A 23701-nucleotide genomic window follows, 5' to 3' on the forward strand; every position below is an offset into this window, starting at 1 on the left:
GAGTTCTTATATCTTACAAACAAAGTAAAAAAAAAATGAGCCCCCAGCTTATCCCTTAGATCTGACTCCCTAGTGATGTTTGCTAGGTTACAATTTCCTTTGCAATATTCTACACATCCCTGTCACTGATGACATACTGTCTAGTTCCCTGTGACCAATGAAGTAACCCCTGGTCTATAAAAACAGTGAGATAGCTTTGATGTTAAAAATGAACATTACAGTCAACTGGGTTATGCTCAGAGGGAGGGAACATGAAAAAGCAACACAGCGTGATATATCTCCACTCCAGAGTCTGGCAGACAGGCTGACAGTACTTTAATCACACATCCAGGGTAGGCAACCCTCCTCGTTATCATCATGGAAAATTGATTTCCAGAGAAAAGATCCAATAATGTGCCAGATATTAATTAGGTGTGTGGCATATGCATTTTGATATAAAAAGTAGCTATTTCACTAGAAATTAACCTTCCTGAGTTCTCAGGTCGTCTGGGGCGTGTTTGCTTACTGTACCCGGGGTCAAAACTGAAGTTGGTGAAGTAGCTTTTAGTTATCATATTCCACATATCTGAAATAACCTTCCAGAGGATCTGAAGTCTACTTCGACTTTAAACTCTTTTAAATCGAGGCTTAAAGCTGTTCTTTTCGCTGTAGCTTTTAATTAGAATCTCCCACACTGTAACTTTTGTTCCTTTATTTTTGTGTGTGACTTTATTCTCTTTATATTGCCTGAAATTTGATGTTTGATTTTTATATTTTGTTTTATGTAAAGCCCTTTGAACTGCCTTGTGTTTGAAAATTGCTGTACAAATAAACTTGCCTTGCCTGCACTTTCCCACTCTCATCTTAAATACATTAATATTTGAAAATGCCGGCCTTCGCAGAGTATCTGACAAATTAGTGGAAGCAAGCCATCCTCCATCAGAAGGGACGGCCTGGAGAAAAGATAAATAAAATATGCTTTAAATTATTTACAAGGCTGATTTAAAAGACTTTCTATCCCTCAAGAAAAGGTATTCTTTAGAAACCTGGAATAATTTTCCATTCATACACACTTCTTCCATTTATCACCTCCAGTCACATGCAAAGCTTCTCTTGTTATATGCAAAAGGTTGGTTATATCTGGCCCGGTATATGCAATTGGGTGTGAGAGTGCTTCCATCTGAACAAAACCACTATCTGCCTCGAATGAACAGTTCTATCAGGCCCCAAAGACTGAATTATTTTTTTTAAATCACAGATGCTGGAAATCTGAAATGAAAACAGAAAATGCTGGAAACACTCGGCAGGCCAGGTGGCATCTGAACAAAGAGAACCAAATTTATCAGTTCATGCCGAAGATCCTTTCTCAGAACTGACAAAGATTCTCAGACCTGACGGTCCATATTTCTCCTTAAGTGCTGCTGAGTTCCTCCAGTGCTTTGTGTGTTGTTCCTGAAACATTATTGGTTCTTTTTCTACAGATGTTGCCTGACCTGAAGACTGCTTCCTCTTCTTGGGGTTTCCATTCCCTAGCGATTACGTTCCCCTGCATAAGATGGCTAAAATGTCTGAGAGATTTGAATATGTTCATGAGGGTTAATTTTATTTAAAGGCAGTGTTATTGTAATTCCTCCATATTAAATGCTGCATTGCCCATAAAACAGAACCATTAAAAATAACAATAAATGGGTTAAGACTACTCTTTTCATAGAGTTTACATCAAAAATGCTCACATAAAACTCAGTGCAGACATTAGGTTAGATTAGATTAGATTCAACTTTGTTGTCACTGTGCTGAGTACAGATACAAAGCCAATGAAATGCTGTTAGCAGCTACCCAGAAATGCAAATAGTATTATTTACAAAATAACTGTGAATAAAAAGTAAGTGCTACAGCATACAGATATAAAAGTACTGAGACGGTACAATATGGGTGCAATTCAGCAGGGTCACAGCGCAGGGAAGAAGCTCTTCCTGTGCCTGCTGGTGCAGGAGCAGAGGCTCCTGTAGTGCCTACTGGATGGAAGGAGAGTCCATGGTTAGGGTGAGATGCATCCTTGATAATGCTTTTCACTCTGCCCAGGCAGCGTTTATGGTAGATGTTCTCAATGATGGGCAATTGGGTGCCGATAATCCGCTGGGCAGTTTTCACCACACGCTGGAGTGCTTTGCGGTCCGATATGGGACAATTGCCATACCACACTGAGATGCAGTTGGTGAGTATGCTCTCAATGGTACAGCAGTAAAAGTCCATCAGTATCCTGGGACAGAGGTGAGCTTTCTTGATGCTCCACAGGAAATAAAGGCGCTGTTGCGCCATTTTGATCAGAATGGAGGAGTTCCAGGTGAGATCCTCAGAAATGTGGACATCAAGGAATTTGAAGTTTTTTAAAATTATTATTTATTTATTAAATTTTAGAAATTACAAAGAATAAATGTGATGAAAAAATAGTAAGAAAAATATTAACCCTTCCCCCTCCCTTAACCCTCCCCCCCTTAACCCTTATCTAAAGAAAGAAAAAAAGGAAAGAAGAGAAAGATTGCCTGGATATCGGAGGATCCCCACATGCTCCATGGAGTTCAAAATAATTTTGATACTTATTTTTACTTTCCCTGAAGTTTGATACATGATCTACTACAGCTCTGTTGATGTAGATGGGGATGTGAGTGTGGCTCCCAGCATGCCTGAAGTCCACAATGATCTCCTTGGTCTTCTGGGTGATAAGGGCCAGGATGTTGTCGGCACACCACAGGGCCAGGTGCTGGACCTCGTCCCTGTAGGCCGTCTCGTCATCCCCTCTGATCAACCACCGTGGTGTCATCTGCGAACTTGATTATGGAGTTAGAACCATGATCATTGATTACATCCTGTAATCATTGACAAAGAGTTGGAGCAGGATGGAGCTTTACTGGTGCAGAGAAGATAAGACTCATTTAAGCAATTTTGAGAAGATGAAAGAAAATGCACATATTAACCCACTGATCCCATAACACTTGTGACGAGGACTAGGCAAGAACGGTAAGGACCCAAGTGCAGGAGTATCCGAGACTAGACTGAGATGCGATTTTGAGTTTGAGGTAAGGACAGGGTTCTTGACTAGATGCTAGATGAGAATCCAAACGAGACAGAAATCCAAAGCTACAATTGCAGATGTTTGAGTGCCGAATCTGAGTTCAGGTGCTCTTTAAATATTAAAATACCAGCGCCAAAATTTGGCTGCCAATTAGCGGAGTGGGCCTGAATTTTTAAAGGGTCCACACCAGCTATCGATTCTCCAGAGAAACTGTGCATCTAAACCCAGGAAACTGGCGTGGTCAGGTGCATACTGTAACAGCGTTACTGCCAGTTATATAGGGCCAGCTTTAAGGCTGTCCTGACATTAGCATATGCTCAAATCATTCGGGGCCCAGTCAAAAATGAAGAGTTAAAAATTTAACAGATTAAGATTATGCTTTTAAAGTTAAAAGTTTAAAGGTTATATCTGCACACAGTTAAAAGGAATTTAAACCTATGCAATTAGTGGTCAAGTTCTGTCTTTCATTTCAATGGGACTATTGTACTTGCATTATTGAAAGCTGGTACGAGCTCAGCAGACTTAACTCCCCAGCCTGAGAGCTGGCATCTTCAGAAATTTGGATAGTGTCCAGCTGGTGGCCAGAAGATGCCACCAATATCACCAGCCTGAACACAGCTGGGAAATACAGACAAGTCCTGGTACAAATATAACTGTCTCTAGCTCTGAGCAAAATGGGATTTTGATGATAACTATAACACCAGCCATTTCAGTACAAGTGCCAATTTGGCACATTCCAGTAGCGTAAATGAAGATACTGTAATTGAATGGAGTTATCTGTTAAAAAGGAAGGTAGCACACAGTATTTGTTTGAACATGTTCTGGAGTTTGTAAGGATAAAATCCTAATCCTTCCAGCTGGGCCTCAAACTGAGCTGTCGCCTGTTTGCGGTCACCTGTGGGAGGGGCATTGGAAGTGGTACATTGCAGCATCAGTGCTTCTAACCACCTCTCCCCCGAGTTCACTGTATATTTTTTTGTGTGTCTGTATTTTAGTGATATCTTATATGTGCAATGTGTGCCTTGTGCTGTGTGTGACTGTTGATACTGTGATTTGCACCTAGGCCCTGCAGTAACGCTGTTTCATTTGGCTGGACTCAAGGATATAGTTGAATGACAATTAAACTTGCACTTGAACTTGAACTTCCATACTGTTTGAAATTCATTACTTGCAAATACTGGGCAAAGTGCCTGTCTACCCATTTCACTTTTGATTTGTTCTCAATTATCCAAAGTTCTTCCAATGATTTAAGTCAATAGTTACTGCTGGAATTGCAGTTTTATTACTGTCAGTAAACCATTAAATTGATGTGATAAACTCATTTGTAATACAAAGCAGTGCAGAAAGCTAATATAGCAGCAGCTGGCAAAGAGTGATAGATCTGTTTAGCTTTCCATTGCATTAGTCAACAACCACCGTAATTGCTTTCTGAATTTTCAGCAAAATTTAAAATTGTGGAAAAGACACATGCACAAACAGAAAATAAAGCATATTGCTCAGGTCACACAGTACAGAGGATCTAGTGTAAGCACAGAGGTGCGTCGGCAAAGTTGTTACCTCGTAATTCCAATGACTGGATTCAGACCTGATCTCCAACTATCAATGGAGATATTGCAAGTTTTTCTTTGACTGCATGGGCTTCTTCGGGTTTCTCCCACATTGCAAAGATGTGTTTGTAAGTTATATTATTCCTAGCGTGCAATTTGTGAGTGGTAGAATCTGGTGGAACCTAACGGGAACATGAGAGTAAAACGCCATTGGAGCAAGATTAGTGTAAGCTGGTGCTTGATAATCAGAACAGGATCAATGGAGTGGCTCCATGAGGTACATTCAGTGGCTACCTTGTTGGGTCCCTCCTATACCTAATAAAGTAGTCACTGAGTGTATGTTTGTGGTCTTCTGCTGCAGAAGCCCATCCACTTCAAGGTTCGACGTGTTGCACATTCAGAGATGCTCTTCTGCGCACCACTGTTGCAACGCATGGTTACGTAAGTACTGTAGCTTTCCTGTCAGCTTGAACATCCCATCCACAATCTCCATCTGCACGGGTGCACCACAAGGCTGTGCGCTTAGCCCCCTACCCTACTCGCTTTACACAGTACATACGACTGCGAGGCTAAGCACAGCTCCAATGCCACGTTTCAGCTTACTGACGACTCCACTGTTGTTGGCTAAAGGTGCAGATGAATCAACGTATAGGAGGGAGGCTGAAAATCTGGCTGAGTGGTGCCACAATCGGAACCTCTCACGCAGTGTCAGCAAGATGACAATAGCTGATTATCGACTTCAGGAGGAGGAATTAGAAGTCCGTAAGCCAGTCCTCATCAGGGGATCGGAGGTGGCGAGGGTCAGCAACGTCAAATTCCTTGTTATTATCATCTTAGAGGATCGGTCCAGCATGTAAATGCCATTGCAAAGAAAGCACAGCAACCTCCACTTCTGTAGAAGTTTGTGACGAATCAGCGTGATATCTAAAACTTTGACAAACTTCTACAGATGTGTGGTGGAGAGCATATTGATGGTTGCCTCACGGCCTGCAATGGAAACACAAATGCCCATGAATGGAAAATCCTACAAAAAGTGGTGGATATGACCCAGTCCCTCACGGGTGAAACCATCCCCACCATTGAACACACCAAGCCAGAGTGCTGTCACGGGAAGCAGCATCCATCATCAGGGACCACCACTGCCATGGCCATGCTCTCTTCTCACTGCTGCCATCAGGAAGAAGGTTCAGAAACCTCAAGATCCACACCACCAGGTTCAGGAACACTTAGAACCACCAGGCTCTTGAACCAGAGGGGAGAACTTCACTTGCCCCATCACTGTATGGTTCCCACAACCTACGGACTCACTTTCAAGGACTCTTCATCTCATGCTCTCAATATTTATTCATTTGTTTATTTATTTATTTATTTATTTATTTGTATTTGTGCAATTTGTTGTCATTTGCACATTGGTTATTAGTCTATCCTGTTTCATTGATTCCGTTGTGTTTCTTGTACTTACTGTGAATGCCCACAAGAACTTGAATCTTAAGGTTGTACATGGTGACATATATGAACTTTGATAATAAATTGATTTTGAATTTTGAACTTTGAACTAGTCTGGCCATTCTCCTCTTATCTCTCAAATTAACAAGGCATCTTCGCCCACAGAAATGCTGCTCAAGAATGTGTTTTTTTTCTTTTTCACACCACTCTCTATCTAGAGACTATTACCTGTGAAAATCCCAGGAGATCAGCAGTTTCTGAGATACTCAAACCAGCCTGTCTGACACCAGCAATCATTCCACGGTCAAGGTCACCTAGATCACATTTCTTTCCCATTCAGATATTAGGTCTGAACAACAAATGAACCTCTTGAACATGTCTTTACCAGTTTTTTTGTGACCAGGAACAAGACTGCCTGCTCATCAGGAACTAGTTTTATGATTCCGTCTGTATCTTAGCACATTAAATATTTACGTAAACAGAATACAGTAAATAGCCAGTGAGTATATACGTTCATGGCCTTCTGCTGCTGAGGTCCTTCCACTTAAAGGTTCAGTGTGTTGTGCTTTCAGAGATGCTCTTCTGCATTCCACTGCCATAATGTGTGGTTGTTTGAGTCACTGTCACCTTCCTGTTTGCTTGAACCAGTCTGGCCATTCTCTTCTGACCTCTCTCATTAACAAGGCATTTTTTCCCCCACAGAACTGCCGCTCACTGGATGTCTTTTTTTGTTTTTTGCACCATTCCTTATCGACTGTAGAGACTGTTGTGCGTGACAATTCCAGGAGATCAGCATTTTCTGAGATACTCAGACCACCCTATCTGGCACCAACAATCATTCCACTTAGATCACATTTAGTGGCCGCTGAATACATAGCACCAAAGCATCATTCCTGACCATAAATAACTAAATATTACAACCAACCAAGTATTTTTGAAGTACTGAAAGTAAACACAGCATCAATCTATGTGTTGCAAATTCTCATATGCAATAATGTTTCAACAACAAGATGCTAATGTTGTTAATTGAAGGATGAACATTGGCTATTATATCTGTAGGTTACTTTACTGCTTGTCAGGAGATTTCTTACAACCAATATAGGAGTAGGCAGGACCTTCATTTAATGTGTGATCCAAAAGATTGCTATTCTGAAGGTACGACGCTCCATGAAACCATAAAATATAGGAGCAGAATTAGGCTATTCGACCCATCAAGTCTGCTCCGCCATTCAGTCGTGGCTGATTTATTATCCTTCTCAACCCCATTCTCTTGCTTTCTCCCCATAACTTTTGCCACCCTGACTAATCAAGAACCTATCAACCTCCGTTTTAAATATACCCAGTAGTGCACTGATATATCAGTCTGGAATCTGATACTTAAGTCCCTGGAGTAGGATGTCAACTCAAAAGGATGTGAGCTATCAACAACGCCATGACTGACACTCATTCATCATCCCTTGTCACTTGGTACTATTCTACTTATGGAGAAAATACTGCAAAACCTACGCAATTTTGCCAATAATAAGTATAGATTTAAAATGTTTTTTTTTGTTATTATGAAGACAAACCAGCATGAGTGAGATTTGTGGCGCTTGTCACTGGATGGATTATTGATGTGGTGTGTTGCTAAATCCTATATTAATCTGCATGCTGTAACACTTAGTGGCATTTTTAGGGTTTCAGTGAATTCATAAGGATATCCTTAATGTGATGAGGGTTCAGGTACACCTTCTAGCTAATCCGCCCCTCCCCACCCCCCATCCCAGCTTTTCCCGAACCCCATGGCACATCTAACCATTGATTTGAATGAATCCATGAACTACAAGGATAAGGCTAGTGAAGTGGTTTTATTGCTTTTGTTAATGTCAACACTTTCATTAACTTCCATAAATTGAATGCGATTGAGTTTTATTTCCATTTTTCATTAACAATCTTTAAAGTTAATTGAAATATTTTCAGCGGTTTTGCTACTGTATATCTTAGATCTTCAGAGAAACTCGGAAATAATGTTAAAGGTCTCCTGACAGCACAAGTACCTTGTGGCCAGGCTGGGTGGTCTTTAGTTTCTGGTACTTGGGCCTTGGTTGCCTCTCATCGACCACTCATTCTTAAGCAATGTTGTGATGTGAACAAAGTCACCAGAGAGAAACTGAAGCTAAAGGATATTGAAGTGTTTTATTCAGCAAAAGCGAACAACAGGCATCAGATTTGAGACACTCTTGGAAGAAGAGGCCTGTTCGACCCAATATTACATAATATTTTTATATGCTAAAGATCATGAAAATTATGTAGTAACAATGTACCTACATTGCTTCCTTTGAATTACATATAGCTTTCAAACACCTCCTTCTTCCCACCCGCACTTCAGACACCCAAACTGAATGTTAATCTCCACTGTCTCCAGGCTGTATTCACGCATATGCAGGCATCTGAGGTCCCACTGTTCTGAACTGTGTTTTAAATTCAGTCTGCAATCCACTTTCAAATCTGAAGGTTGGTTGCTGGTAAATTAAGATTTGCTATGTACCCTAACTCCAGAATACGCCTGAACAGGCATCAGGAAGGCTGATGTGACATTGGAAACACAGGGCCACGAAATGGAAGTGCAACCACAATTGTCCTGCGAGGGATGAACAGGAGACAGGAGTTGAGTCCATCTTGTTCTTGCCCATATCTAGTTGGGCTGGGTTTGTCTTTCCTGGAGCAAGGTAGACTGAGAGCTGCTCTAATAGAGGTCTATAAAATTCAGAGAGACATAGATAGAAATAATCTTTTCCCATGGGGCACAAATAAAATAAGAGGGCATATGTTTAAGATGAGAGAGTGAATATTTAAAGGGAAATAAAGGGTAGAGGTTGGATTGTATAGAATCTTTGACCAGTAGAGGTGGTGGAAGGAGGTATAATAACAACATTCAAGAGGCATTTAGACTGGCTCACAATGGTTGTGAAAAATCTGACAAGCAATAAATTCACCTACTGTTGCTATCTATGACCAACATTTATCTTTCAACTAGTATCATTAATATCTGGTTGTTACAGCATTATGTGTGTTGGTGCATGGCCAAGTGGTTAAGGCGTTCGTCTAGTGATCTGAAGGTTGCTAGTTCGAGCCTTGGCTGAGGCTGCGTGTGTGTCCTTGAGCAAGGCACTTAACCACACATTGCTCTGCGATGACACCGGTGCCAAGCTGTATGGGTCCTAATGCCCTTCCCTTGGACAACATCGGTGGTGTGGAGAGGGGAGACTTGCAGCTTGGGCAACTGCTGGTCTTCCATTAAAAAAAAACCTTGGCCAGGCTTGCACCCTGGAAACTTTCCAAGGTGCAAATCCATGGTCTATCAAGACTAACGGAGGCCTACCTACTTATGTGACTTGCCGAGGTACAGAAGGCTATGGACCTAATGCAGACGAGTGGGTAGTGAATGATCGGTGTGTATATAGAATATAGAACAGTACAACACATTTCAGGCTCTTCAACCCACAATATTGTGCTGACATTTTATCCTTCTCCAAGATTAATCTAACCCCTCCATCTTACATAGCCCTCCATTTTTCTTTAATTGATGTGTCTATCTAAGAGTGTCGAATATGTTCCTAATACATTTGCCTCTACCACCGCATCTGGCAGTGCATTCCACACAACTGCCTCTGACACCACCCCCAATACTTTCCTCCATTCGCTTTAAAGTTATACCCTTCATGTTAGTCAGATGCTGGACGGAGGGACCCGTTTCTATGCTCCACAACTCCAATAACTGGGATAACTCCAAGCATTTGCTTTTATCCCGATCCCTTAATACCTTTCAGATTGATTGATGTTTGTTAAGCAGATTTCAAGCTGGCATGTGCCACTGCCATCTATGTTTGAAGATAATTAAGAAGCATTCACTGGTGGTTCAGCCAACTGCGGCCCTGGGCCCAGAGTTTTGTCCTTCATTTAATAGCAGAAGATCGGCACTTTGCTAACAACCTTGCCAGGAAATTGCAGTTTGATAGCCGAAGAAGTGATTTTGTCAGTGACTCACCCAATAATGAGGAAACCAGGCATTTGTCACTTTGAGAAGGCAAGTCTGAATGATTTGTTCTCCCAAATCTCAGATCAACATCCAGAAATGCTATTACATACATCGTGTTATTTAACACTAATTCTGTACCTTTGGTGATCATTTTCTAAGAGTGTGCCATTGGTTGGATTATTATTGTTAGCAACCCATCTATATAGGTCATTTCAAATCACAAGTGCATCAAGGTGCTGCAAGGGAAAAGCAGTAACAGAATGCAAAAATAATGTTAGTGGTACAGTTACAGAGAAGGTTCAGTGCAGGTAGATAATAAGGTACCAGAGACACGGTGAAGTGGATTGTGATGTCGTTAGTGTTCAAGCGGTACATTCAAAAGATTTTTAACAGTGGAGTCGAGGCTTCCCTTGAGCCTGGTGATGTGTGATTTCACATTTTTGTATCTTCTGTCCAGTGGAAGGTGGGGGAAGAGGAGAGGATGTCAGGGGTGCAATTACATCGGTTGCTTTTCCAAGGCAAAGTCCATGGAAGGGAGGATGTTTTCATGGTGGACTGACCTGTGTCCACAACTCTCTGAATCTTATTGTGGTCTTGGGCATAGCAGTTGCCATACCATCTCCTGTGGTAACTGCTTTAATAGAGGTCTATAAGATTTGGAGAGATATAGATAGAAAGAATCTTCTTCCCATGGTGGGCACATATAAAATAAGAGGGCATTGTTTAAGATGAGAGGGTGAATATTTAAAGGGAAACAAAGGGTAGAGAGTTGGATTGTGTAGAATCTTTGACCAGTAGAGGCACTGGAGGGAGATAGAGTAACAACATTTAAGAGATATTTAGACAAGCTCACGTTGGTTGTGAAAAATCTGACAAACAATAAATTCACCTACAGATGCTATCTATGACCAGCATTTATCCTTCAGTTAGCATCATTAGAATCTGGTTGTTATAACATTCCTGGTTATGAGACTAGCTGAAGTACAGAAGGCTATGGACCTCTGATGACTCCAGCTAGGATGCTTTTAATGGTGCATCTAGAAAAATTGCAGAGGACGTGCTGAATTTCTTTAGCCTCCTGGCTTCCATGCCAGATACTGATGCTTATTGGATAATGAAGGGCATCACACCTGTTTTTCCCCAATGTGCCCTGATGTAGGCAGGTTTTCTCATTTCCATTACAAACTTGATAATGATGTTTCTTCACCCATTCATAAGAACATTTATTTCCAATCCCCAGCTTCTCTTGAACTGAATTGTTTTCTCAATCTTTCCAAAAGTCCACATGATTGCCTGGCCCAGAAGGTTACATCCCATGGGAGTCAGGGCGAGGATTGACTTGACTGTCGAAGGCAGGGTTGTTTCTCAGACTGAAGGCTTGTGACCAAATTTGAGTCACAGGGATCAATGCTGGGTCCACTTTTTTTGCTATTTATATTAATGATTTGGATGAATATGTAGGTGTCGTGGGAAGTAAGTTTTTGTATATCACCAAAAGTGGTGGTATAGTTGACAGTAGAAGATAGATCCTGTTTACAGTTACTGTTCTTTAGATTTGCAAGGTATCCCTGCAGGAAAAATAATCTCAGGGTTGTATGTGGTGACATGTATGCACTCTGAAAATAAATTTTACTTTGAACTTTGAACATAGAAAGTTATCTAAGATTATGGTAGGATCTTGACCAAATGGGCCAGTGGGACATGGAATGGCAGTTGGAGTTTAATTTACATCAATATGAGTTGTTCCTTTTTGGTAAGACAAACCAAGACAGGACTTTCATTGTAAGTGGTAAAGCTCAGGGCCATGTTGTAGAACAGAGAGACCTGGGAGTACAGGTATATAGTTCCTTGAGACCTGGTGACATGGTCAAAGGTATATTGAAGAGGGCATTTGGCATGCGTGCCTCAAAGTTCAGGCTACTGAGTACAGGAGTTGGGATATCAGGTTGCACTTGCATACAGCTCCAATTGTGCTACTTTGGGAAAAATATAGTTAACAACAAAAAACATGAATGTTAACAGGACTGGAGGTGTTGAATTGTAAGGAGGGGCTGGATAGGTTGGAACTCTTTTCCTTGGAATGTTAGAAGCTGAGGGTGATTTTACAGAGGTTTATAAAATCATGAGGAACAGAAATAAGGTAAATAGCCACAGGGTAAGGGAGTCCAAAACTCTAAGGCGTAGATTTAAAGTGAGAGTGGAAAGATTTAAAAGGGGCCTGAGGGACAACTTTGTCACCCAGAGGAACGAGCTGCCAGAGGAAGATGTATGCCATTTAAAAGGCATTTGGATAGGAAAGGTTTATGGGGATTTGTCCCAAATAAAAGCAGGCAGGACTAGCTCAGTTAGGCATCCAGGACAGTATAGGTACAGGTTGAGTCCTGACGAAGGGTCTCGGCCTGAAACGTCGACAGCGCTTCTCCCTATAGATGCTGCCTGGCCTGCTGTGTTCCACCAGCATTTTGTGTGTGTTGTTTGAATTTCCAGCATCTGCAGATTTCCTCGTGTTTGCTCAGTATAGGTAAGTTGGGCCAAAGGGTCTTTCTCCCTGCTGTCTAACCATGACAGTTAGCCAGTCACTTTGTTCTGTGAATGTGGAGTCATCTACAGACCAGCTCTAGTAACGGTGGTGAATTTCTTCCATCTAAAGAACCAGTTGTGTGTTCACAACAATTAGTAATTTAATGGTCATCATGACTGATATTTTTATTTTCCAAATTTATTTACATTCATGGTGGCATTTAATGTCATTTCTGGATCAGTGGCTTTTAGCCAATTAACCTAATCAGTATATTATTGTTATGTATGCAGTGTAACAATTATATCAGAACATTTTAACTTAATGAGATATATGGTTCTTTGTGCTCTGGAGTAAATTCTGCCCTAAAAATCTGACAGACTATTTTATATCTCCAATTCCTAACTCCCTTTGAACTCATTCATTTGCTCCTCTTGATTCCGTAGGGACGGTTTTTTTTTTGTTTAATTCAAGAACATATCATTGGATGGCAGCCATGGCAGATTCGCAGAGGAATCTTGAGCCTGCCTGGACCCAAGCTTTACCACCTCACGAGGAAGCCAATTTATCAATGTGGTCTTTTAAAAATTGTGTAGAAAATGTATTTGGCCTAGATAAATTTGCTTACATCAGGAGTTCCAATTTATATATTCTGGGTCAAGATGAATACTGATCAGATAATGGATGAATGTATTCCAAAAACTAAGTCATAAGCTATTGCTGCATTTGCTGTCAGTTCGTGTTTTTCCGTCGGTGAGCTGCAGTGACTTTCAGTCTACAGCCTGGTGAATAAGGGTCCACATGAAACCACGAGAAAGAAATAACTAACTTTAACACAATACTGTGCAGTAGTTTTTGTCTGTGTCTGGGCAGATTAGCACTTGGGATTTAGTATTGCATGAGCTTTAAAGTATCTGTACTACCATAGTTCATATTTGCAGAAACATTATGCTCACCCTCACTTTCCTATAACAGCTGTCGGGAGAGCAGGAGGCATGGATAGTGGTGCTTCACATTATGAGGGGCATCAAGATGATCTGACTGTACATAAAGTATATAGAACTAAATGAAATAATGTTCCTCCAGACCACGGTGCATCCACAAAACATGTATATCACACATAGCACATAAAACAAAATATTACCGTAAATAAGTTAGTAAAATATAATTCAAATGCACATAGTGCACAGCACAGGTAACCAGCAAACAGTACAGTGCGCAGCTTGTGCTAGTGACAAGACCTCAATGGTGGCAGCATATCTATTAGTCTCACAACCTAAGGGAAGAAGCTGTTACCCAGTCTGGCAGTTCTAGTCCTAATGCTTCTGCACCTCCTTCCTGATGGCAGAAGGTCAGAGAGATTGTGGGATGGGTGGTAGGGATCCTCAACAATGATTTGGGTCCTTTGTCTACAACACTCCTGGTAAATGTCACAAATAGTTGGAGAGTGATCCTCTTGACAATTTTAAGTTCCCTCTGTAGGGTCTTGGGGTCCGATGCCTTGCCGCCTCCGTATCGCACTGTGATGCAGCCAGGCAGGACAGTCTCAGTTGTGCTCCTGTAGAAAGTGTTAGAATGGGGGCAGGAGGCCTTGCATACTTTAAGATCATCAGAAAGTGTAGATGCTGTGCCTTCTTGGCTAGTAAAGGGGTGTTATGGATCCTGGTTAGATCATCCATTATGTGCACACCAAGGACCTTTGTGCTCGTCAGTCTCCTCATGGTGGTGCCATTGTTGTGCAATGGAGCGTGGTCAACCTGCACCTTCCCGAAGCTCACAATCATCTCTCTCATCTTGTCCATGTTGAGAATCAGGTTGCTGTTCTCACACCATTCTACCATCCTCCCCACCTCCTCTCTGTATGCCGGCTCATCATTGTTGCTGATGAGGCCAACCACTTTGGTATCATCGGCAAACTTGATGATGTGGTTTGAGCTGCATCTGGCAGTGCAGTTGTGGATTAGCAGCATGAGCAGCAGTGGGCTGAGCACACAGCCCAGGGGTGGGGTGGGGGGCACCAGTGCAGAACGTGATAGAGCCTGAGATATCATTGCTAATTTGGACTGACTGGGGTCTTTCCATCAAGACATCCAGGATCCAGTTACGAAGAAGAGTGTTGAGTCCCAACAAGGACAGTTTTCCCACCAGCCTCTGAGGGGTGATTGTATTAAGCCCTGAGCTGAAGTCGAGGAACAGTGTCCTGGTATATGATTTTCTTGGTGGGACAGGATGGAGTGGAGCACCAAAATGATGGCGATTGCTTTGAAGCCTGCATGGACAGAGGACTATTCAAAGAGTTTTTTTAGGTGTCTGTTAAGACCTCTGTTGTGCAGTACCTCAGCACCTGACCAGGTATGTTGTCCGGCCCACAGCTTTGCGTGGGTTTATCCTGGCCAGGATCCTCCTCACCTTGGCTGTGGCCAGACGGAATGCCTGTTTCTCAGGGAGGAAAGGGGGCTTTCCTCGACATCACTTAGAAAACATAGAAAACCTACAGCACAATACAGGCCCTTTGGCCCACAAAGTTATGCTGAACACGTCCCTACCTTAGAAATTCCTATTTCTCTTCCTATTTGTCATCAACAAGAAAATGTAAGAAGGATGGGGAAAGATGTTAGCAGAGACCTAACCCGTTACATCAATTCTACTGAATTTTAGACCTTTTTTTCTATCCTACTGTTTCCATCCCTCTCATAAATCTAACTAATTAGACCAGAATGAAGTGTATGAGCTTGTCAGGGATGAAAAGAGGCTAAATTATCTTCCAGCCTCCTCTTAATAGCTCACTCTAATGAAGAATCCCAGACAGAAGATTACATCGCAGTACACGATTCTCCTAAAGCTGTTTTCTTTGACAGCCACATACAGGAACTTTATATCTAATCAAGAACATAATTACTTAAAAATATTAAATTGGTTTTATAAAGTAATGGAAACTGTTGGGTTGATGGGATTGTAGTTTTTTTTTGTAAATGAGGGTTCCCTTGCGAAAGAAATGATCATATCTTTGACATCACATGAATTTGATATGTTTATCAAATGTTACCTGTTTCTCACTTCTATTCATATGCATCTTCTTGAATAACTAATAAAATAGAAATTGTATTCCTCATGGTACTAATATTAGCTCAAAATATTGTTGACATTTCTTCTTTAATTTTCAGAGGTATTCATAAACATTTTGATTCCCTAACAGCTTTGAGCTGTTCAGCTTGGGACATGGCTTAGCCAACTGCCAAAACCTCCCTGTATGGTTAACAATCAATGAGGCCTTGCACTGCCTAGTGTCAAAACCAGCTTCCTTGAGCAAGATCACAATAAGGAATATAGAGCAAAAGGACAGGTTTAATGTTTACTGAGCAGTGACTAATTGTGGCCATCCGCCTACATTAGAGGCAATTTGAAACAGGAGTGTAACCTACCAACCAGCACATCCACGGGATGTAGGGGAAATAAATGCAGTCACAGGGAGATCATGCAAACTCCACGCAGGTCAGCACTAAACCCGTGAGGCAGCAACATTATCAGCTGTGTCACTGTGTTATTCAATTCTGTTCCACACTGTTCAAAATATTGGTGAGGGAGAGTTTAGTGTGGAGTATTGCACCTTGTTATAAACCTGTAATCCGTAGTTGTATTGTATCAGAAGTACATCGAGAGTAACCTAGTTACCTAGTCTCACCTATCACCTGCCAACTTGTACTCCTTCCCCTCCTACACCTTCTTATTCTGGCTTCTGCTCCCTTCCTTTCCAGTCCTAATGAAGGGTCTTGGCCCAAAACTTTGACTATTTCATCCCCTCCATGGATGTTGCCTGACTTGCTGAGTTCCTCCAGCACGTAGTGTGTGTTACTCAAGAGTAACTCTGCATTAGCATAAAATAACGCCAATGAAGGAGTCGAACTGCCATGGAAAATATGTCGGATCAGGAGGGCATTATATCAAAATAGTTAACTTGGATATTTGGAAACATATTAATTTTACAGAAATTCTGATAAAAGATAACTGAAGAAAAAACCATATAAAGTGAATGGCAATTATTGTACTCATTGGCTGGAAGGGTCTGTTACTGAGCTGTATCTTTAAATAAAATAAATAAATGATCTGTCTGGATCTAAAATCTAGTTTAAGATGACATCCTTTATGTCACTTGGAGGTCATGTTGATGGTAATTTTTTAGCATTTAAGTGCATTTTGTTAAAATAGATTGTATCATTATGGAAAACATCTTGTTTAAGACTGCTTGCCCTACTTTTTTTCCTCTCAAGTTCTTGTGAATGATTCGGCTACTAATACGACATTATCCCTGAGGCTGAATGTGACGGTTAAAGCCAGTATCTGCGTGGAACAAGAGGGCAATCAGGATGGCCTCCAATGCTCTGGAAGAGGACAGTGTATCACGAAGCCTTCCGAGGTGAGTTGGAACTCCTTGTGCATTGCTAAGTCAGAATGCTGCAGTACCTCACGTGCAAAGGTGGGCTGGATTATTTCCAGACCATAAGAAAGCTTTCTGTTGGTCCTATTCATGCACCGTTCGTTTGGCTCACTCTTTTTTAGTTCTCCACCCTACATTGTCCATCGTTTGCATTCCAAGATTCAAGACTCAAGTTTATTTGTCGCGTGTTCAGTGAGGTGTATCCTTTGCATTAATGACCAACGCACCCGAAGGTGCACTGGGGACAGTCCGCCAGTGTCACTACACATGCTGGGGCCAGCATAGCATGCCCATAATTCTCATCAGAACAAGACAGAACACAATAAGGAACAGACAACAACAGAAAAAACAAGCCCTGTTTCTTCCTTCCACTCACGCACATACACAGTCCTTTAAGCCCACGACAGGCCACCAACTCCAGCCTCCGACAGACACAGACTTGGGCCTGCAAACACCAGGCTTCAACCTTTGCAGTGGACTCACAGACAGTCGCAGACTTGGCTCTGGTCAAAGGGCCTCAATGTCCGAAATTCCAGTTTGTCCTCAGGCCTCGATCCTAGGATGCACCAGTCACGAAATCCAGAGTCTCCAATGGCGGAAACCTGAACACTTGGTCTCTCCCTTACAAAGTCAACTAGTTATTATCAGTTCATCATGTGTCTCTTTATTAGCTACCCTCTTCAATCATTCAGCAATTTAAGTTTGATCACTCTTCAAGTGGTTGAAGGTCACTGACAGGTGGGGCTGGAAATAGCTATTTCCTTGCTATGACATGCCCTGTCCTCACATTAGTTCACTCACACCATCAAAATCTCCCATTTTATTTCTCTATTATTTCAGCAATATTCCACTTGACCACCCGTACCATTCAATTTCCCCCACACTTAACTTGAATTACATTTACATACTTTTTCACGTCAAACATTAATGTATTTGTTTTGATGTAGCTGCAAACCAACAAAATTGTATTAACATAAATTCAATCATCCCCAGCAATGAGATCAGTACAGAAAGCTGTTAAGTTACAATTTGAGAAAGGCTATTTGAAGTATTTTGAAAAGCATTAAAACATGCAATGGATATTAATTCCAGCTCTGATTTACCGAGTGTTAATGTTACTCAGTTGTAGTCATTGTAATGCAAAATAAGTGGCAACCGAATGAGTTACTTTTGCTGTTATTGTAAAGTGAAAGAGATGGCTCATTGAAAAAATGTTGGCATCTAGTTTACCCATTAATTCTTCCCTGGTAAATTGGATCTACTGCAGATGTCTCATTCAGAAACCTAATCTTATAATATGCTACATCCTGATGTGATCACTGTGCAAAGGGCAATGCAAACTAAAAACAGTAATATTTATTTATACAACGTTAAATTTCATTCTCAACGATAATTCTTACCTAGATTTACGAGGTGACACTTGTAATCCCCTTACTTCATCAGATTCAGTTCATGCCTGAAACATATAATTTTGTCACCAGACTCAGTTGGGGATGTTCACATAGCAATTAAGAAAATATATCCCTTATATTGCTGGATGTAAGCAAAGAGTAAGTGTACCATTGTCCCAGTTGATGTCACTCAAGTGTGTATAAACTGAAAAAAAAAACACTTCTGGTGTTAAGCACAATGAATAAAAATATGTGAATAGAATAATAGGTATCCGTTAGTCTCATGAGACCATGGATTTGCACCTTGGAAGGTTTCCAGGGCACAGGCCTGGGCAGGGTTGTATGGGAGACCGGCAGTTGCCCAAGCTGCAAGCCTTTCCCTCTCCACGCCACTGATGTTGTCCAAAGGAAGGGCACAAGGACCCAAGCAGCACCAGTGTCGTCGCAGAGCAATGTGTTGTTAAGTACCTTGCTCAAGGACACAACACATTGCCTCAGCTGAGGCTCGAACCAGTGACCTTCAGATCACTAGACCGATGCCTTATCCACTAGGCCACACACCAACACAAAAAAAATGTGAAAGTGTTTAAAAATCAGAAAGGAAGAGAAAATCCTGTCAATGCAAAGTCATTCTCCTTCCTTCTCCCCATAATCTTTAATACCCTTACTAATCAAGAACCTATCAACCTCCACTTTAAATATACCCAATGAGTTGGCCTGCACAGATGTCCATGGCAATTAATTCCACAGGTTAACTACCCTCTGCATAAAGAAATTCCTCCTCATCTCTTTTCTAAAGGGACATCTTTTTATTCTGGTCCTAGATACCGCTCCCCAACTAGAAGTAACATCCTCTCCACCTCCACTCTATCTAGGCCTTTCAGTATTCAAGTGGTTTCAATGAGATGCTCCTCATCCTTCTGAACTCCAGTGAGCCATCAAACACTCTTCATCTGAGGCTTAGGACTTGCCACCTTTCTCTCCAACAACATTCCTCCCACCACAACCTCAGTCACACCTCCTGCTATCATAACATTCACTCCTTGCCGACTCAAAGCTTTCCCAAAGAGTCATTGGCTGCTCAGGTTCTGCATCCCAAAGGCAGCCTTATAATAGATCAGGGGTTCCAATGTTTATTGTACCATGGACCCCAACCATTAACCAAGGGGTCCATGGGCCCTACATTGGGAACCCTTGAAATAAGATTATTCCATTAACAAATTAAAAAGAAAAGAGTACAATCAAAAGGAACAATTAAACTATTTTGATTGGTAGACGATGTGAAACGACACTAAAGATTAGAAATACTGTATAACCTAATAAGACAATAAGAACAAGGATGTCTTGCTACATTTCTACAGGATGCTGGTGAGGTCACATCTGGAGAACAGTGGGTGCTTTTTGTCTCTGTACCAAAGAAATGATCTACCTTCCTTAGAGAGAGTGCAATGAGTGATCACCAGACTGACTCCTGAGGAAGGTGGGACCGTGGTTTAAAAGATAAAGATTAGCTTTATTTGTCATATGTACAGTGAAACATGCAGTGTTTGCATTGATGATCACTATAGTCCAAAGAGGTTCTGGGGGAAGCCAGCAAGAGCCGTATACTTCCAGTGCCAACAGAAAAAAAAACAACCTCCGACATCTCCCCTAAATTTCCTCTACACACCCTTAATAGATGTCCTCTGGTATTGGCTATTGCCACCCTGGGTAAAAGGTACCGGCTGCCCTCTCTATGTATGCCTCTCGTAATTTTATACACCTCTGTAAAATGTAACAGCATTGATACCTTGCACTGCCAACTGCACAACCTTGCAAAATGAAGGCAGCAGATGGTGCCGGCGGAGAACAGCAAAGAGAGCTAGAGGCTGGAGTCCATGAGACTGAGCCTCAAGAGCAGCAGGTGTAAGCTGCGCCAAATCCATGCTAATGGCAGAGACACATTCCTGACAGCTGGTGAAAGGTAGACCTCACTTTCTTCAAACTCTGATGTGCAAAGACAGAGTACAAGCCCATCGTGACACAAGCTGATCAGGCTCACTCGGGCTCTTTGCTCCATTTGTTCTCTGGGAATGAGACTCATACGTCTTCCTTTTTAGAGAGGCTCTGAATCCTCTCTGTGATCCCAGGATCTCATGTTGTTTCAGAGTTTGGTAGGGACTTAAATCACATTTCCACACTCTTTCTCCTCCACTGAGTTAGTATCATATTGATAGCCCAGACCAGATCCAGCCCAGTTCACCAGATCCTTGTCCCAGTTGTTACAATAACAATCTCCATTTTCAACTTCATCAATCGTGGAACATTCCATTTATTGATACTGAGCCAATTAAGTACAAAGGAACATGGAATTGTCTGTTCCTGGGAGTTTTCCCATCTAGGTCTTACTACATCGGTATTTCTGTTAACCTGGGTTTCTACACATACTTTATTATCATGATAATGACTATTTCTTTTGCCCGTTTTTGAGACATTGGATGCCATGGGAGATAATCCATTGTTTATTATTTCATTACAGCAGATGGCCACTGTCAGTGACCTGGTCTTCCAGCAAAGACAAGCAACACCTCAGTGAGAATGAATGAATGTTGCTTTGCAGCATCGGTGCTTTTATGTCAAGAAGACCTAGTTTCAGTCTTGTAGTTATGCCTATGCCTAATTGTCATCATTCCTTCTCAGAACAGTTGCTAACTCATAATACCATGATCAATGCCTGGAGATTTACTCTTTCAGTTAATCTTTTGCCATTCATTTGATGTTTCTCTTCTTTCATCCCAGAGAACACCACCATCAACCACCCTCATATGTGACAAGCTCCAAAAGTTTGTTCTGACTGAAAACACTACCCGTTCTACTGTTCGGGGATGATTGTTTTTTAACCCTTTGGTGACCACAAAGAGGGCGAGGAAGAAAGTGGCTATTACCACTGGAATGCCTCCGGTCAACACACATATGCTCCTCTCTCATCTGAGCCGAAGGCACAGGGAACTTGTAAACAGAGAGATCTCCCTAAAAGAGAGAGATAGGGATTATAATAGTCCTGCAAGATCATAGGCCCCAATGATACCTGAGTATCTCTCTCCAGAATCCAGTTGTTACCTGAAAGCAAAATGCACCAACTATCAGGCAAGGGAGCCCAGATAACAGTTAATAATCACTCACATGTTGCTTTTCAGGTCCATTTGCAGTAAGTATCAGGATCAACACTAAACTTGATTCACCATATCCATTTACATGTATTAGGAATTTCGTCTGGTGCGTTGGTCAGGACACGACATGCAACAGTAGTGGGGTAGAGTTGCTAATGGGTTAAGATGTAGAAGAGCTTATCAAATTGATAGCTTCGTAATGGTAGCTGGAGGGAGATGGAGAAAGGATGTTGTGAGCACTGGATGCAAGGCGCCAAATGGCTTCCTCACCTGGCAGAGCTGTTTGGATCCCTGGTATGGTGGGATAGAAAGGGCAAAGCAGCCCTTCTCCTTACTCTCCCCACCACCAGCCCTCACACTCAATAGATAACCATTTGCAGCTTCATCCCCTTCTGACCCTCTCAGCAGCCTGAAGGGACTATTCGCTCTGTCACTCCCTGGTCTTCTCTTCCATCTCCACCAACTGATCTCCTTACAGCAAAGTAGAGACTGGAATCATATGGATAACTCTCGGTTATGTTTTGTAACTCCAGAACATAAAAATTAATTGGAAGGAAAATAGGTGAGCCGACAGAGGCAAGTCTAACTTAGTTCACTTTCAGTGAGGTGCACACACATCATATGGTAGCATCATGACGTATGCAATTCACGTATTTTTATGTATAACCATAATAAATTATATAATCAATAAAGAATTCCTAATCAAACAACTTATTTACAAAGTTACTCAAATATTACTGAAATGTTAAACACACAACACTCTCTTTTTGGTTTCTCTGGTGTATGTTGATCCAAACTTATCCTTCATATCTATCTCCTCTGCATTTTTCCTCTCATTTTCCTGTTCCAAGGAGATCATATGTTCACCCTGTGAGCCTGCCTTGTGGAAAATCCCGAACCATTCACTCTGTTTCCCAGTGATGTCTGTTCCAGCTGAGACAATGGACAAGAACGGTGAGGATGGGAAACAGTTTCTTCCCGCAGGCCATTAGGCTGCTGAACTCCCTGCCACATCACATTCAAGGTGTCACTGGTTAATCTTTTCTGCACCTTGCATTATTTAATTTATGCACTTTAGTTCATTTATTTATGTGTAATCCATCAGTAGATTTCATCCTTACTTTCATAAGTTATTGTGTTAAGATACTTTTGAACCCTGATTCAGAGAAGCAATGCCTTGTTTGAATGTAATTAGCAATCTTGACTTGATGACAATGATTCATTAACATTTATTGATAATGTTTCAGCATCAGCATTGCTGCATGTTGCAGCCTTTGGCCTTTTTAACAACGCAAGTTTAGAGCTTTGTCGGTGTAATGCCGCATCAATTGAGTCAAGAAATGTCCTGCTAAATCTTCTGTGATAAGTCATGCAGAAACTAAAGGAAACATACCGCAAACCATTTAATTGTGCTGCCGCTGCTATTTATAACATGTTGCTTGGAGATCTGTGCAGTCAATCTTTGCCATGCATTGCTGAGACAAGCAGTTCAGAATTATGGCTCAAAACATTTGATCATCATTTTGTACTCTGTATTTGGCAACAGAAAGTAGGACAAGAGAAAGATCTTTTTTATATAGTGGTGCTCCATGCTCCATGGGGGTATTCGGGCCCCAATAAGTGACTCCTAAAATGCTGGTGGCACATTATGTTGGTGACCACAGCTGGTCTGACCTGGTGTACTTTCTGTAGTAAAGACTTTTTCAAATGGACCTGGAGGAAAGCTCCAATGTGCAAAGCAGTAATGGACCAGCCCTTGGTGGGATGGGTTTCTAGGCCCACGATCACCGCCCGCGATCTGCCCCTCAATCTCACTTACTTGAGTGGAGGCGGAGTGGAGGAGGACTCACCTAGCCTCCGCACCGCCGCATCCTGCAGCTGAGCGATGTGAACTCATCAACGACTGTGCCTCGGCAGCAGCTCCATGCTGAAATGTCTCTCTCAGACCAAAGCTGAGGGCGGATCTTTCCTAGCTGTGAAGTTTGTTGTTGAATGCAGCAGTGTGGTACACAAACAACTAAATATTGGAAGCTCTGCTCAGAACTGTTGGCAGCAACGAATAACCTGGCCCAGTGCCATCACTGTTGCATTGTTCTCTTCTTTCCAATTAGGGCATCGGAAACCAACAATATAAACTTACATTGT

At 41.8% G+C, this 23701-nt stretch overlaps 1 protein-coding gene and 1 long non-coding RNA gene across 2 annotated transcripts in view; one reads left to right on the forward strand and one right to left on the reverse strand.

The window, feature by feature from the left end:
• The window catches only part of dner (delta/notch-like EGF repeat containing), a 275113-nt gene that overhangs the window by 170427 nt on the left and 80985 nt on the right, over positions 1 to 23701 (forward strand). Inside the window, exon 5 of the mRNA XM_073041483.1 lies at positions 16850 to 16995. Coding sequence (XP_072897584.1) covers positions 16850 to 16995 — 146 coding nt within the window. The remainder of the gene's footprint in view (positions 1 to 16849; positions 16996 to 23701) is intronic.
• On the reverse strand, positions 823 to 23490 carry LOC140725679 (uncharacterized). The gene is made up of 3 exons (XR_012098410.1): positions 23376 to 23490; positions 18417 to 18472; positions 823 to 932 (listed from the first exon to the last, which is right to left on the reverse strand). It is a non-coding gene; the product is annotated as an uncharacterized lncRNA (long non-coding RNA).

The sequence above is a fragment of the Hemitrygon akajei genome, chromosome 3 (genome assembly GCF_048418815.1).
Source record: "Hemitrygon akajei chromosome 3, sHemAka1.3, whole genome shotgun sequence".
Taxonomy (NCBI): Eukaryota; Metazoa; Chordata; class Chondrichthyes; order Myliobatiformes; family Dasyatidae; genus Hemitrygon; species Hemitrygon akajei.